The sequence below is a fragment of the Clarias gariepinus genome, chromosome 2 (assembly GCF_024256425.1).
Source record: "Clarias gariepinus isolate MV-2021 ecotype Netherlands chromosome 2, CGAR_prim_01v2, whole genome shotgun sequence".
In the NCBI taxonomy this organism is placed as follows: Eukaryota; Metazoa; Chordata; class Actinopteri; order Siluriformes; family Clariidae; genus Clarias; species Clarias gariepinus.
Genome location: NC_071101.1, coordinates 23,640,232 through 23,653,770, shown reverse-complemented (window position 1 = coordinate 23,653,770; position 13,539 = coordinate 23,640,232). Strand labels below are relative to the sequence as shown.

General features: G+C 38.2%; 1 protein-coding gene across 1 annotated transcript in view; it reads left to right on the top strand.

Moving 5' to 3' along the window:
- Positions 1-13,539, top strand: part of ano5a (anoctamin 5a) — a 47,992-nt gene that overhangs the window by 19,434 nt on the left and 15,019 nt on the right. Inside the window, exons 3-4 of the mRNA XM_053491233.1 lie at positions 10,363-10,470; positions 12,768-12,836. Of these exons, the coding sequence (XP_053347208.1) occupies positions 10,363-10,470; positions 12,768-12,836 (177 nt within the window). The remainder of the gene's footprint in view (positions 1-10,362; positions 10,471-12,767; positions 12,837-13,539) is intronic.

Here is a 13,539-nt window from a genome sequence, read left to right as displayed (position 1 = left end):
TTTTTTGTGTTATTGGCTTGGAGCAGATTGGTGGCCAAAAATGTAGCAAATAATTTTTGTTATAATGATGATCAATATCATAAGAATAATTGGTTATTTGTTTTGCAATGAAATTGCTATATAACAATCAATATTAAGTAGGACACCCTTTATTCTTCAAAACCTGCTATATCAGGCTGGGTAGAAAGTTAAAAAAGGCGTCTGCAGTACTTTGTCACTTGCTCAATACACGCCTGTTTGATTGTTTCCTGATGGTCATGTAAAGATGGTTTCTTAACTGTGACTTCCTTTTTACCATTGTATAACAGTTCTCTATTCAATTTAGGTGTAGAGATGGCTCTAGAAACTAAATAAAAATCATCACACAGTCTGTTTTTCACTTGTTTTTCAATTAATTAGCACAACCCTTTAGCCAAATAGGATAAAATTAATTAATGAAAGCTTTTGTTTGTTGTCTTGAAATTTTTGGTCACTACTCTTCTTTTTCTGGAAGTGGTTCTCGTACCATACATTGGAAGACCCAAAACCAGTTTCAGAAACTTTTCTGTCTGTGTGTACAGTGACAAGAAATCGTTTGCAAACCTTTTGGAATGAAGATCCAATTACATTTTATGTGAATGTTTTTTTTTTTTTTGCATTTTATTTTTTTGCATTCACATAAAATAAAATTGGATCTTCATCTAATTCACAAGTATTTACAAATATCATTGGCCCAGAATAATAATACAAAAGAAATTCTGTTCTTTCATGTCTTTATTGAAAAGAACCATAAATACCTCATAGTGCTAGTGTAAAAAAAGTGTTTGAAGAGCTTTAAGAGGATCTATGATAAAAAATTGTTGATTTACATAAAGCTAGAAAGGGTTACAATGTGATTTCAAAGAGTTACTTTACAGTCTCTATACAGGCAAATGGAGACATTTTGGGACTGTGGCTGCTCTGCCATAGACTGGATGCCCAGTCAAAATAATCCGCACAACAAATTCATGTTGTGAATTTGTTGTGCGGCTGGAGTGGCAGCCAAAGATTTAGGGTGTCCATGGCAGGTCACCACAAAGAATGTCGCTGCTTACTAAAAAAAAACCATCAGAATCCCTGCAGAATACTGCACACCTGAAGTTTGCGAAAAAGCACATTGACACTCCACAGCAGTATTTGCAAAAAGGTTTTAAGGACTGATTAAACTATGTTTGAACGATTCGGGAAGAACACACAGCACTAAGGCCTTGTTCACACAGGCGTTAAAATCGAGCGTTTTTCTTGCGTTTGTAGCGACCGGTGAACGCGGATCAAGCAGCAAGTGTTTTCTTCACATAGGAGTCAATGAGAGTGTTCACACGGGCATTGGTGACGTGCGTTTGTCCGGCTGTGCGTTTATACAGCATTAAAAAAACGTTGCATGCAGCTTGGCGTTCGAAACCCAACGAACGCAAGAAAACCGCTTCTGGTTCGTTTTCTGCACATTCATTTTATGCTTCGGAGGACCGGATATATCCCATGATCCTACATGCTATACATAGGAAAATGCGGAAAAAGGCGAAATATAAAAAATTAATTGTTGAAAAATTTTCGCATTTCTTCATATACCACAAAAAAAAACTTCCTTTAATCCGACGTTGTGCAGTCAGAGAGCGAACCCGGTAGCGGCGGGCTTTCATATCCAGTTCCCGACACACTGCCCCCACAGGTTACCACACAAACTACAATTTGGGCTGCAGGCTGACGTTAGACAGAGACAAACCAACGCCGGTGTAGAAGTCAATCAAGCGCCACCACAAAATGCAACTTAAACGTCTAGGACGTTCAGAGCACGTTCGTTTATCCAAAAACTTAACGCCCGTGTGAACAAGGCCTAAATCTGGCGTAAAAAGGACACTGCATATCATATTGAAAACATCACCCCAACCGTAAGGTATGGTGGAGGAAACGGGATAATTTGGGTCTGCATCGCTATATCAGGGCCTGGCCAGCTTGCAGTCATTAAGGGGAGGATGAATTCCCAAGTGTTTAAAAAAATTCTTCAGCATAATGTGAGAATGTATGTAAGTCAGCTGAAACTCTGTAGAAGTTGGGTAATGGAACATACAATAAGCCAAAACACCAGACTAGTCCACAACAGAATGGCTTCAGAAGAACAAAATCCACCTTTTGAAGTGGTCCAGTCAGAGTCCAGACCTCAACCCAATAAAGATGTTATGGAATGACTTGAAGAGAGTCATACACATGAGACTTCCAAAGAATATGACGAAGCTAAAGCAGTTCTGCCAAGAAGAATGGGCTTCCTCCTGAACAATGTACAGGTCTGATCAACAGCCACAGGAAGCGGCTGGTTGAGGTTATTGCTGTCAAGGGTGGTCAACCAGTTATTAATTCCAGAAGTTTATAGGCCTATGTATGCCTGTCCAGCCAAATTTTGTCACATCACACAAAACTGGCTGGAAAGAATTTAACATACCTTTTGGCAGAGGTATTTGCCTGAAGTTAGATCTGCACCATAAAAAATGTTGAGTAGATGGCGTTATGAGCAGTTATGTGCCAGATTAAGTTTTGACAGACTGCTGGACAGAATTTATTAAAACTTTAGCAGTACATACATATTTGCCTGAAGTTTAACCTGCACAATAAGTGAAATTAAAATGTTGATTAAAAGCGATGTTATGAACAGTTATCTTGAAAGTATCTACTTTCAAAAACGCTTCTAATAAGCTACTTACTCAATGCAAACAAACATCTGGACCAATAGATAATAATTATAAAAGCCAAACTGAATTTTACTGGGATTACTTACAGATCTGGCCTTTAAAAACGCACGTTTTTGGAAAAGGGATCCCACGACTTGCCGCGGTTGCGCGCGGCAAGCTGTGAAAATGCCCTGTAGAGGGGCAGTCGTGTTTCAGTCTAAAGTATTGTGTGTCTACTGAAGCCGAAAAATGTTATGTCCCTCTTAGGCGCCCATTGACAGCAAGCGACAGAGCTCATAAACGTGTCAAGCTTAAACTGTTATGTATTTATTCATCATTTTCATTCAGAATTATTATTATTATTAGTAGTAGTTCTCCGAATTTATTATTATTATTATTATTGTAACGCACCCGCGCGTGTGCAAAAGGACTACAAAGATGTATGACGTTAGCCTATAACAGTATTTATGCGCTTTAAACGCAGGCGGGTACTGGTGGTTCAATGGTAGGTGATTCGCCCGCCATGCGGGAGACCCGTGTTCGATTCCCAGCCAGTGCTCAATATGCTGGTTCTATTCGCTAAAATGCCATAGATATAGCCATTACATTATCAACTTATGCTTCAGTACTAAATGCATGTTTGCAATTGAGAATTTTTTTTTGCTTAAGCTATGAAACACATTAGCACTCACCTCACAGTTGCTATAATTTAATGATTATCATAAGCAAAAAGTGTAAAACAAAGGATTCGCATTTATTACATTTTCACCCAGAGCAGGATTCGAACCAGGGTCTGTACTATTTTATAGGATATACGGATATTGTACGGATATTATTTAAGCAACGCCACACCACGTGGAAAGCGGCAAAAATGCTTCAATTTCATTGGCTGTTACTGAGTGTCAGCTATTCACGACTGGCCCCCGCGGAACACAGAATCCCCGGGCTTTGACTGCGCTTTCTCCATTCGTTATTACAGGGGCGGACTGGGACCAAAAAGTGGCCCTGGACTTCCTGGCCCACAGCAGCCCACACCATAATACATTGGCTCATTAATGTAGAGATACATTTTTAACACCAGTTACTAGTATAAAAATATAACACAATACAGAAATCAATGCTATTTAAACATGTTATTTGAAGTATCACTGAACATATATTGAGTCAAAGAAACAAACAAAAAAAAGAACATCAAGACAAACAACATATAAATCTATAAAGACAATATTTTTTATTTTATTCTTTAATTATTATGGTAGTCAATATTAACACGAAATAATGCTGAGAAACATTATTTCAATTAATATTGACCACCATCATAATAACTAGCACAAGTTGATGCTGCTACTAATTTTATTCTGTTTGATTGCCATTCTTTTTACTTGGCTCTGGTAGATCAGGGGAGACGTGTTGGTCATCATCAGCATGTATTATGATGTGGGCTGTGGTGCGCTGCTGGATCCAGCCTCACTGTCCCTGACCTGTTATAGGCAGAATCTGTTCATTTGAAGCAATTCACAGCATTTACCTCTAAAGCTTTTTCTTATTTTCGCGTAACCTTTTCTTCTTTCTCCTTTTTATTCATGGAAATTATTATTAATTTGCTCAGAAAATTTGCTGCATCGAGAAAGGATCAATATCTAAAAATTGCCCACGTTTGTGGACAAAGAATACAAAAGTGTATAATCTTTAATAACGTTAGCCTAATACAATATTGTTTCCAATGCTGAAGCAAACATGATTTAGTTTTAGTCTATTCATTGAATACAACGCAACAGCGCGCTCCGAGGTGAAGCGCACACACAGTTACTGTAACCCCCCATCTCACCTTTACAACAGGTGTGAAGTCATCAAACCGGTTTCGCTGCTGGGGGACTTCACAGAATTGGGGGTTTTAAAACAAATTAACAAGACCGAGCAGACTTCAGACAGGGGGTTTGGTTGGTTAGAAGTGGCGCTGAGGGGGGGGGGGGGGGGGGGGGAGGGGGGGTGGGGGTGTGGGAGTCTCGCCCGCGGAGCAATTCAGTGTAGAACCGCCACTGCCTATTTTCCACCACATCACGTACTTCCCTGATCTCGGACTAAACTCCGCGCTTTGCTTTTATAATGTGGAGCAAGCCCGAGATCATATTAACGTAGCATTCATCATTCAAAGTTATTCATATCAGTGTATAGTAAGTGTGATTTGAAAAGCGCTATAACTCCTGCTACAGTTTCAGCCCAGTGGAACAATCTGACTACACGTGAAGTGCCATGAAAAAGTATTTGCCCCTTCCTATTTTTTTTCTTTGCATATTTGTCACACTTGTATAGGTGGAATTTCACCTAAACACTTTAGGTGAGAACGTATAGGTTAATATGTATAGGTGAGAACAGCTGATTCACACTTGGGGAGAGTGAATAATTTGCATTTGAATGTTGTCTGGCATTGTAAGCACACGCAGTGACACTAAAAGAACAATAGGATTAATAGGAATAGGAGGCACTAAAGAGGAGGATTTTAATTTAGACTATAAAAAAATTAACCTGCGTCTATTTTTAGGCGTGCCAGCTGCCACTTTTTAGTCTTATAATGCCCACATGACATGCTGGTACAGAGCTGGACATAGCTCATCCATGCCAATGATCCCGGGTTTTCACCCTGCGCTATAAAATACGAGTACGACGGCCATCCGCGGACAGCAGCTCCTGCCTCCGTCCGCTCGCGCTGACTCTTATTTGAAGTCCCTGGGGCGCGTTCCAATTGCCCCGTTTGCATGCCGCACTTCCGCGTTGTGTGCGCCATCTCATTCACACCGCGTGGTAAAATCCACTGTAAACCAACAAACCCTGAGTATTTTATAGCGTGGATTGGAGGCCCAGAATCATTAGCAAGAAGAGCTCTTCTTCACCATTCGTGCCTAAATCCACAGCCCCGCTTCTTTGCATATCTGAAGGAGAGGCCGCCTAACTAGTGAGCGAGGAGCGATATTGATTTGGGCGCACGCCGTGACAGGCTGAAAAAAAACTATTGTCCTCAAAAATGTAACAGATGAGGACTCTGATTAATGTGCAAAAACTATATAATAAAACTATATAAGACTACATCCCTTTATAAGACTCAACTTTTATTTAAGCGCACTCACAATAACTCACAATTTATAAATGTTTGAAAGCAAATAAGCTGCGCTGTTCTGTATTGTTTTTGGTGAACTTGAGCGCGTCAGAAAATGAACGCAAACGTTTTTTTAAATGTTTAGAGTCAGTCTGCTTGCTGTTTTCCCGACGCGTTCATAATCATTAGTCTACTTTTGCCGGTGCTCTCTGGAAAACTCCATGCATACGGCTGAGCGCTGATTAAAACTATGGAGTAAATTAAAGAGGAGAATCACGATGCTGAATTAAAGTCCTGAGCCCAAACCTCATTTAAATTAAATTAACAAATACTATAAGTAAAAAAAAAAACAATAGCCCACGTTTAGAAACCGTTTATAAATTCTTTTCGACATGAGTTGGCCCGGTGTTATGCGCAGAGCGCCGGGAGATTTTCTGAAGCTCCGAAATCACTGGGGCATTTTTTCTAAATAGATGCTATTGTTAATAACTGATGGAGGTTTTGAGCTGTATATACACGCAGTTTTGAGGGGTTTAAAACGGATTAGTCCGAGCAGACCTACATGAAAGGTGAGAAGTGAGTAACTGCGCGCGCTGTCGCGGTGTATATACTGTACAACACACGTTTATCAACCTTTTGATAAAAACGCTGCCTTTTGTAAAGTGAAAGTACTTTACAAAAGACAAACTGCTTTATTTTAGTCATGAATTCACAATCACATCACATTCCAGCTATTATTTCCAGCCGTGGTTAAATAATGGATGAAATAATTATTAAATGCTGGACACAAACAGCAAATATGATGATTATTATAAAAAGCCTGAAAAAGTTTGTGGTCATAAGATAATATTTACTTAATAATATAATATATATAGTTCATTCATGTCTTCTGATGATGTCGACACATTTTTTACGTTTTAAATAAGATATGTTGGCATATTCACGAATCAGGACATTCGCATAGTTAAGACTATCAGATAGCCTACTATCAGGAAATTAAATAAATTTCAACTCCATGTAAACCGAGACATTGCGATGTCTTTCACTGTTTTGTCCCTGTTAAAACATTACAAAAAATATATAAGAAACTTATTAAGAATTTTAAAGCACGAATTTGGGCATCTCATTTCATCATTATGAAAATAATATGAAGCACATATACACACATTTATTATGAAAGATCTGTTGTAAAGCTAAATAAAATTCATGTTTGCTTCAGCATTGGGAACAATATTGTTTTAGACTAAGTAATTATACACAATTCTTCGTTGTACAGTACTTGGTCCGGCGTTTAAATAAAGTCCTTCCATGCGCCATCTGGCGGATATTCAGTGAAGCACAACACATTTATTTAAATTCCCGAATGTTGCTTACAGCAAGTCGCTGCGCGCCGCGCGCTAAATTGAGGCATCCCGCCTCAAATGAGAACTGAAGTAATTGAGATCTATCAGTCTGGTAAAGGTTATAAAGCCATTTCTAAAGCTTTGGGACTCGAGCGAACCACAGTGAGAGCCATTATCCACAAATGGCAAAAACATGGAACAGTGGTGAACCTTCCCAGGAGTGGCCGGCCAACCAAAATTACCCCAAGAGCGCAGAGACAACTCATCTGAGAGGCCACAAAAGACCCCAGGACAACATCTAAAGAACTGCAGGCCTCACTTGCCTCAATTAAGGTCAGTGTTCACGACTCCACCATAAGAAAGAGACTGGGCAAAAACGGCCTGCATGGCAGATTTCCAAGGCGCAAACCACTTTTAAGCAAAAAGAACATTAAGGCTCGTCTCAATTTTGCTAAAAAAAAAACATTTCAATGATTGCCAAGACTTTTGGAAAAATACCTTGTGGACCGACGAGACGAAAGTTTACCTTTTTGGAAGGTGCGTGTCCCGTTAAATCTGGCGTAAAAGTAACACAGCATTTCAGAAAAAGAACATCATACCAACAGTAAAATATGGTGGTGGTAGTGTGATGGTCTGGGGTTGTTTTGCTGCTTCAGGACCTGGAAGGCTTGCTGTGATAGATGGAACCATGAATTCTACTGTCTACCAAAAAATCCTGAAGGAGAATGTCCGGCCATCTGTTCGTCAACTCAAGATGAAGCGATCTTAGGTGCTGCAGCAGGACAATGACCCAAAACACACCAGCAAATCCACCTCTGAATGGCTGAAGAAAAACAAAATGAAGACTTTGGAGTGGCCTAGTCAAAGTCCTGACCTGAATCCTATTGAGATGTTGTGGCATGACCTTAAAAAGGCGGTTCATGCTAGAAAACCCTCAAATAAAGCTGAATTACATCAATTCTGCAAAGACGACTTGGCCAAAATTCCTCCAGAGCGCTGTAAAAGACTCGTTGCAAGTTATTGCAAACGCTTGATTGCAGTTATTGCTGCTAAGGGTGGCCCAACCAGTTATTTGGTTCAGGGGGCAATTACTTTTTCACACAGGGCCATGTAGGTTTGGATTTTTTTTCTCCCTAAATAATAAAAACCATCATTTAAAAACTGCATTTTGTGTTATCTTTGACTAATAGTTAAATGTGTTTGATGATCAGAAACATTTTGTGTGACAAACATGCAAAAGAATAAGAAATCAGGAAGGGGGCAAATAGTTTTTCACACACTGTATATTTCTTTGTGTTATTCAGTTATGCAGAGAGTTCTGCCATACAGAGACATTTTGTCCTAAAATAATATCACTAATTATATTAAAGCTGATCAGCTTATTTTTATCTTTATTCATTAAAATGTATTTTAAAAAATGTAAGCCTGTTTTATAAAACGACACCAGCTTTTAGGATAGATAACCACAGATAAGTATTGAGAGAGGGAGAGAGAGAACATCATAACAGAAAGTAACATATATTAAGTAATTATTTAAAAAAATAATAATAATGTGGTTGTCGTATTGTGGTATTATTACTGAAAGCATTCCTGTATTGATTCAACCATATACCCTTATTTTTTTTCTTTTATGTTTGTTTTAAATCATTAAATCAAATATTTGCTCCCCTACTTAGGCTTTATTGACTTATTTCAGAAGTGAGAAGTTGTACGGAATAACGTAACACTCTGGAGCTGCAAAGTTGGAAACATGCGGATGACTTCATATTCATAATTTAGTAATTATCTAGCCAGTTAATTTTTTAGCAATTATCTAGCCATTACAGTGGTACCTCAGCATATGAACTTAATCCCGACTTGCTATTTTTGGATTAAGAACTAAAACTTTGCAAAAACTTTACAAAGAGCGACCGACCCGTCTGCACATACTCCTGGAGTATTTTAAGGAGACGTTTAAAACGTCAGTGAAAAGGCAAACAAAAATGTTTTTTGAATTTTGCGCAACTTTTAGTAAAGATTAGCACCATTAGTCCCAAGAATGTTAGCGAGGATGGCAGCAAGAAGGAAGGTTCGGTTCTTAAAGCAGCCAGTGCCAAGAGGAATCATAAATTAAGATTAAGTGAGGTTTAATATTTATTTATTTAATATTATACTTCATTTACATGTCTCTTCTAAATGTTTTGATTGTTTTTATATAGGCTACAGAAATGTAATTATAGTGTTGGAAATTGTTAATATTGGCACTCAGCAAAAAAAGAAACGTCCCTTTTTCAGGACTGTGTATTTCAATAATTTCAATACTGTTGTAAAAATCCAAATAACTTTACAGATCTTTATTGTAAAGGGTTTAAACAATGTTTTCCATGCATGTTCAATTAACCATAATAAATTGATTAACATACACCTGTGGAATGGTCGTTAAGACCTTAACAGCTTACAGAAAGTAGGCATTTAAGGTCACAGTTCTAAAAACGCAGGACACTAAAGAGACTTGTCTACCGACTGTGAAAAACACCCAAAGAAAGATGCCCAGGGTCCCTGCTCATCTGTGTGAACGTGCATTAGGCATGCTGCAGGGAGGCATGAGGACTGCTGATGTGGCTAGGGCAATAAATCGCCATGTCCGCACTGTGAGACGCCTAAGACAGCGCTACAGGGAGACAGGAAGGACAGCTGATCATCCTCGCAGTGGAAGACCACGTGTAACAACACCTGCACAGGATCGGTACATCCGAATATCAAACCTGCGTGACAGGAACAGGATGGTCACAACAACTGCCCGAGTCACACCAGGAACACACAATCCCTCCATCAGTGCTCAGACTGTCCATAATAGGCAGTCCATGAGGAGGAGATGCACTGCAGTACTTCAAGCAGCTGGTGGCCACACCAGATACTGACTGGTACTTTTGAATTTGAGCCTCCCTTCATTCAGGGACACATTGTGAAACATTTTTAGTTTATGTCTTATGGTGTTGATTTTTTTAGTGTTCATACAAATATTTATACATTAAGTTTACTGAAAGTAAAAACAGTTGAAAGTCAGGAGACGCTTCTTTTTTTGCTGAGTATTTATGTTTTTTTTAGGTTAATTATATGGATTTAGAATAACAAGTGTTGAAATCCCATTGTGTATTAACCTGCTTGATGTGTCAAAATAATAGTGCTAGTAAAATTTACTGACCTACTCATTTAATAAGATTTAACTATTTTCATCTCACATGCAGTTTGTGTTTGTGTGCAGGTCGATAAACACCATCAGAGTAAAGACTCCGTGTACTTCAGAGATGGTGTCCGGCGGGTAGATTTTGTCCTTTCATATGTGGATGAAAAGGAAGGAGAAAGAAAACAAGTGAGCCAAACTTACATACATATATTCTTTTTTTTTTTAATAAAGACACACACACACACACACACACACACACTACACTAGACCTGGGTGAATAAATTTATTATGCAATTAATCTTTTGTTAATTGATTAAATGAATTTAAATAGTGGATCAGTTTTATAAATCAAATCACACTTTTTAATTATTTAGCTAAACTTACAAGGATTCAGTGGTCTAAAATTGACGAATTTCTTAAAAACATGCCACCTTTTTTAGCAAAAAATACAAACTGCTTCCATCTTCTGCAAAATACATACATTTTGCAAGAGTATTGCTGCTTCATCTTTTTAAAGAAGAAAAAATTACAATATTTGCTGGTACATTTATTTATTGCAAAAGGCTTCAAGTGTTAAAGGTTCGCGGATATTGATCTGTCATTTCTCTAGATCTTAGATGCGCAGGTGATAGAGAAGAAACAGGCAATCAGCAGTAGTGTGTGGATGTCTGTGATTAGCTAGTTTTGTGGCTGTTTTGTAACACTGGACAAAGTTGAGCGACAGAATGGAGACGTTGCGTGTGCGCGGAGAACATGTTGAGCAAACAGGGGAGACACCGCACGCGCAGAATCGCTCAAAATTGTGGCAGGAATATAACGCCATAATATTCCACCCTCAATAACCGATCGTGTGACTGATTAAAAAATTCGCGCCTTCATTGCTGAGCTTGACCTGTTATTTAATATCACCCATCCACTCCTCACTTTATGTAAGAAAGTAGCGGAGGATAATCAATTAGTTAATCAATTCCTGTGTACTTTGAAGTACTATTATTGCTACTTACTGACCTGGGGTCCGTTCTTCGTATGTCGCTTGACAAATCCGAGATGAAGTGACACATCTAAGAGGAGATCATCGTGCTAATTACGATCTGGCTAAGTTGGTTCTTCGAGCACACCTGTTATTGATGATTAGTATAGCAGGATTGAGTTGTCTAGGATTATTGCGCGTTCGTGCGTTGGTTTAAAAGGTGATATGCATCGACAGTAGAAACACTGATTACAACCCCTTTGATTGGTTGACGAAATGGCAAAAGGGAAAGCTTAATTTTTTTTTAACACCTGTTATGCGCTGAAATGCTCCCCTGCCATGGATTGCCCCCCCACATAATCGCTATCAAATATTATATTAGAACATACATTCGTAGGTTAATGGTCTATAAATTACAAATTATATGAGACAATAACATAAAATAAGCAATATGAAAATAAATATGTTGTATATGAAAAAAATAGAAATATTAATATTTTTTTAAAATAGGCTACAACATGTATACTTTTATATTTTTTATGTTATAATAAAATTAGTTTCGTCCAATTTATCATTATAAAAATATTTATTATAAAATATAATTATTTATTTGCATATTAATGACAAACTTCTGAAAAATAAATGTGTTACAAAATAAACTTTATACAATAATTTTTTTTATGGTCTTGTGCCTAGGGTTTATCATAATAATAATATAATATTTGATATTAATAAACCTATGAATTTATGTTCTAATATAATATTTGATAGCGATTATATATATTGGTATATATGCAAGATACTTTTCTTTTCCCACGTGAGTCAGTCCGCGTCAGTCATGCTATTTAACCAATCAGATGTAACCTCGCCATTTTAACCAATCATAACCCTCTAGGAGCGCAGGCTAAATCCTGTTTACATGAAATAAACCTGCTCCCGAGCAGGTTCAAGCTTACGGATAGGTTGCTATGACAGCAAATGCGAGAAGCGCATTGAAGAACGAAACAATCTGAGATCAGGACAAATCCACAACAATCAAATTCAGCTAACTGAGTTAGCGACGTACGAGGAACGGACCCCTGTCTTGGTATGGCTGTAGCATCTGTAGCATTTACTTCCAGTGATTGTACTAAGATGGGCTAAAAATGTCAATCTAGGCACTGAACATATTGAAAAGAAAATGCTGTATTTTCTTAAATAATACGGGGGGCATAATGCAAATATGAAAATACCTAAAAAAGAGCCACTTGACAATAATGATGATCAGGATTGAAAATAATGATGATTAGGGTTATACATAGGCTGTTTATATATTTGGGCCCAGGGGCCAACAAGTTATGTTTTAAAAGTGCATCGCATACATAGTACCCCCACCCCTACTCACCTCGGGGGCAAGGAAAAAAAGGTCAGGCTCAGGAATTTTTTCCACTATCAGCCCTGCAATATTACAGAAGTGATTTTAGTTGAAGGTCTTATTTTAGCCTCAACATCTTTTCCATGTTTCATGACACAGGAAAGAAGGAAACTGTATGAAGCTAACCTGCAGAAGGCAGGGCTGGAGCTGGAGCTTGAAGACAAATCGGTGAGTAAAAAAAAACTGATATGCATATATCACATTAGCCAGGCCTTACAACTTTATGCATTAGCAAAAAGCATAGAAAATTAGTCAGCAGTAATAGACACCATTCAAATGTTTAATCTATGGACAAAAGAATGAAAACACCCGAGGTTAACACTAGAAGCGCCGCGCCAGTGTCACCTACTAATAACGCGGTTCAGCGGTCATTTGACCGCCTATTGTTTTGAATGGGAAGCTGCTGCTGACACACAATGATCGCTAGATGGCGCTTTGACCCAAAGCAAATAGTTTAGCCCCAAGATCAACTTGCACTTGGACAATGCGCCATTCATTCCCGCGTTGATAATCAGCTGTATCAGCTGTATTCAACTGAGAAAACCTACTACAGAGTCTCTAAGGGGACAAAGGAAAAGGGGGAAAACGGCAGAAAAAAAGCCATGTTTTGCATTATAACCGAAAGTGTTTGGCATGACATTTTTCTGTCGTTTTTTCTCCTCCTTTGTCCATCTAGGGGCTTCGTACTATAACAAAAAGGAAAGCTCTACTTAATTTTATATCGTATGGAGAAAATGTATTAGTTTGTTCATTCTATTTGAAGCTTCTGAACGTCTCGGATGGAGCAGGAGCAGCGATTTAGTTTTGAACTCGCTTCCGTGAAATTATCGCTAAAACAATATTAAATTTGAATAAATCAGATCTACCACAG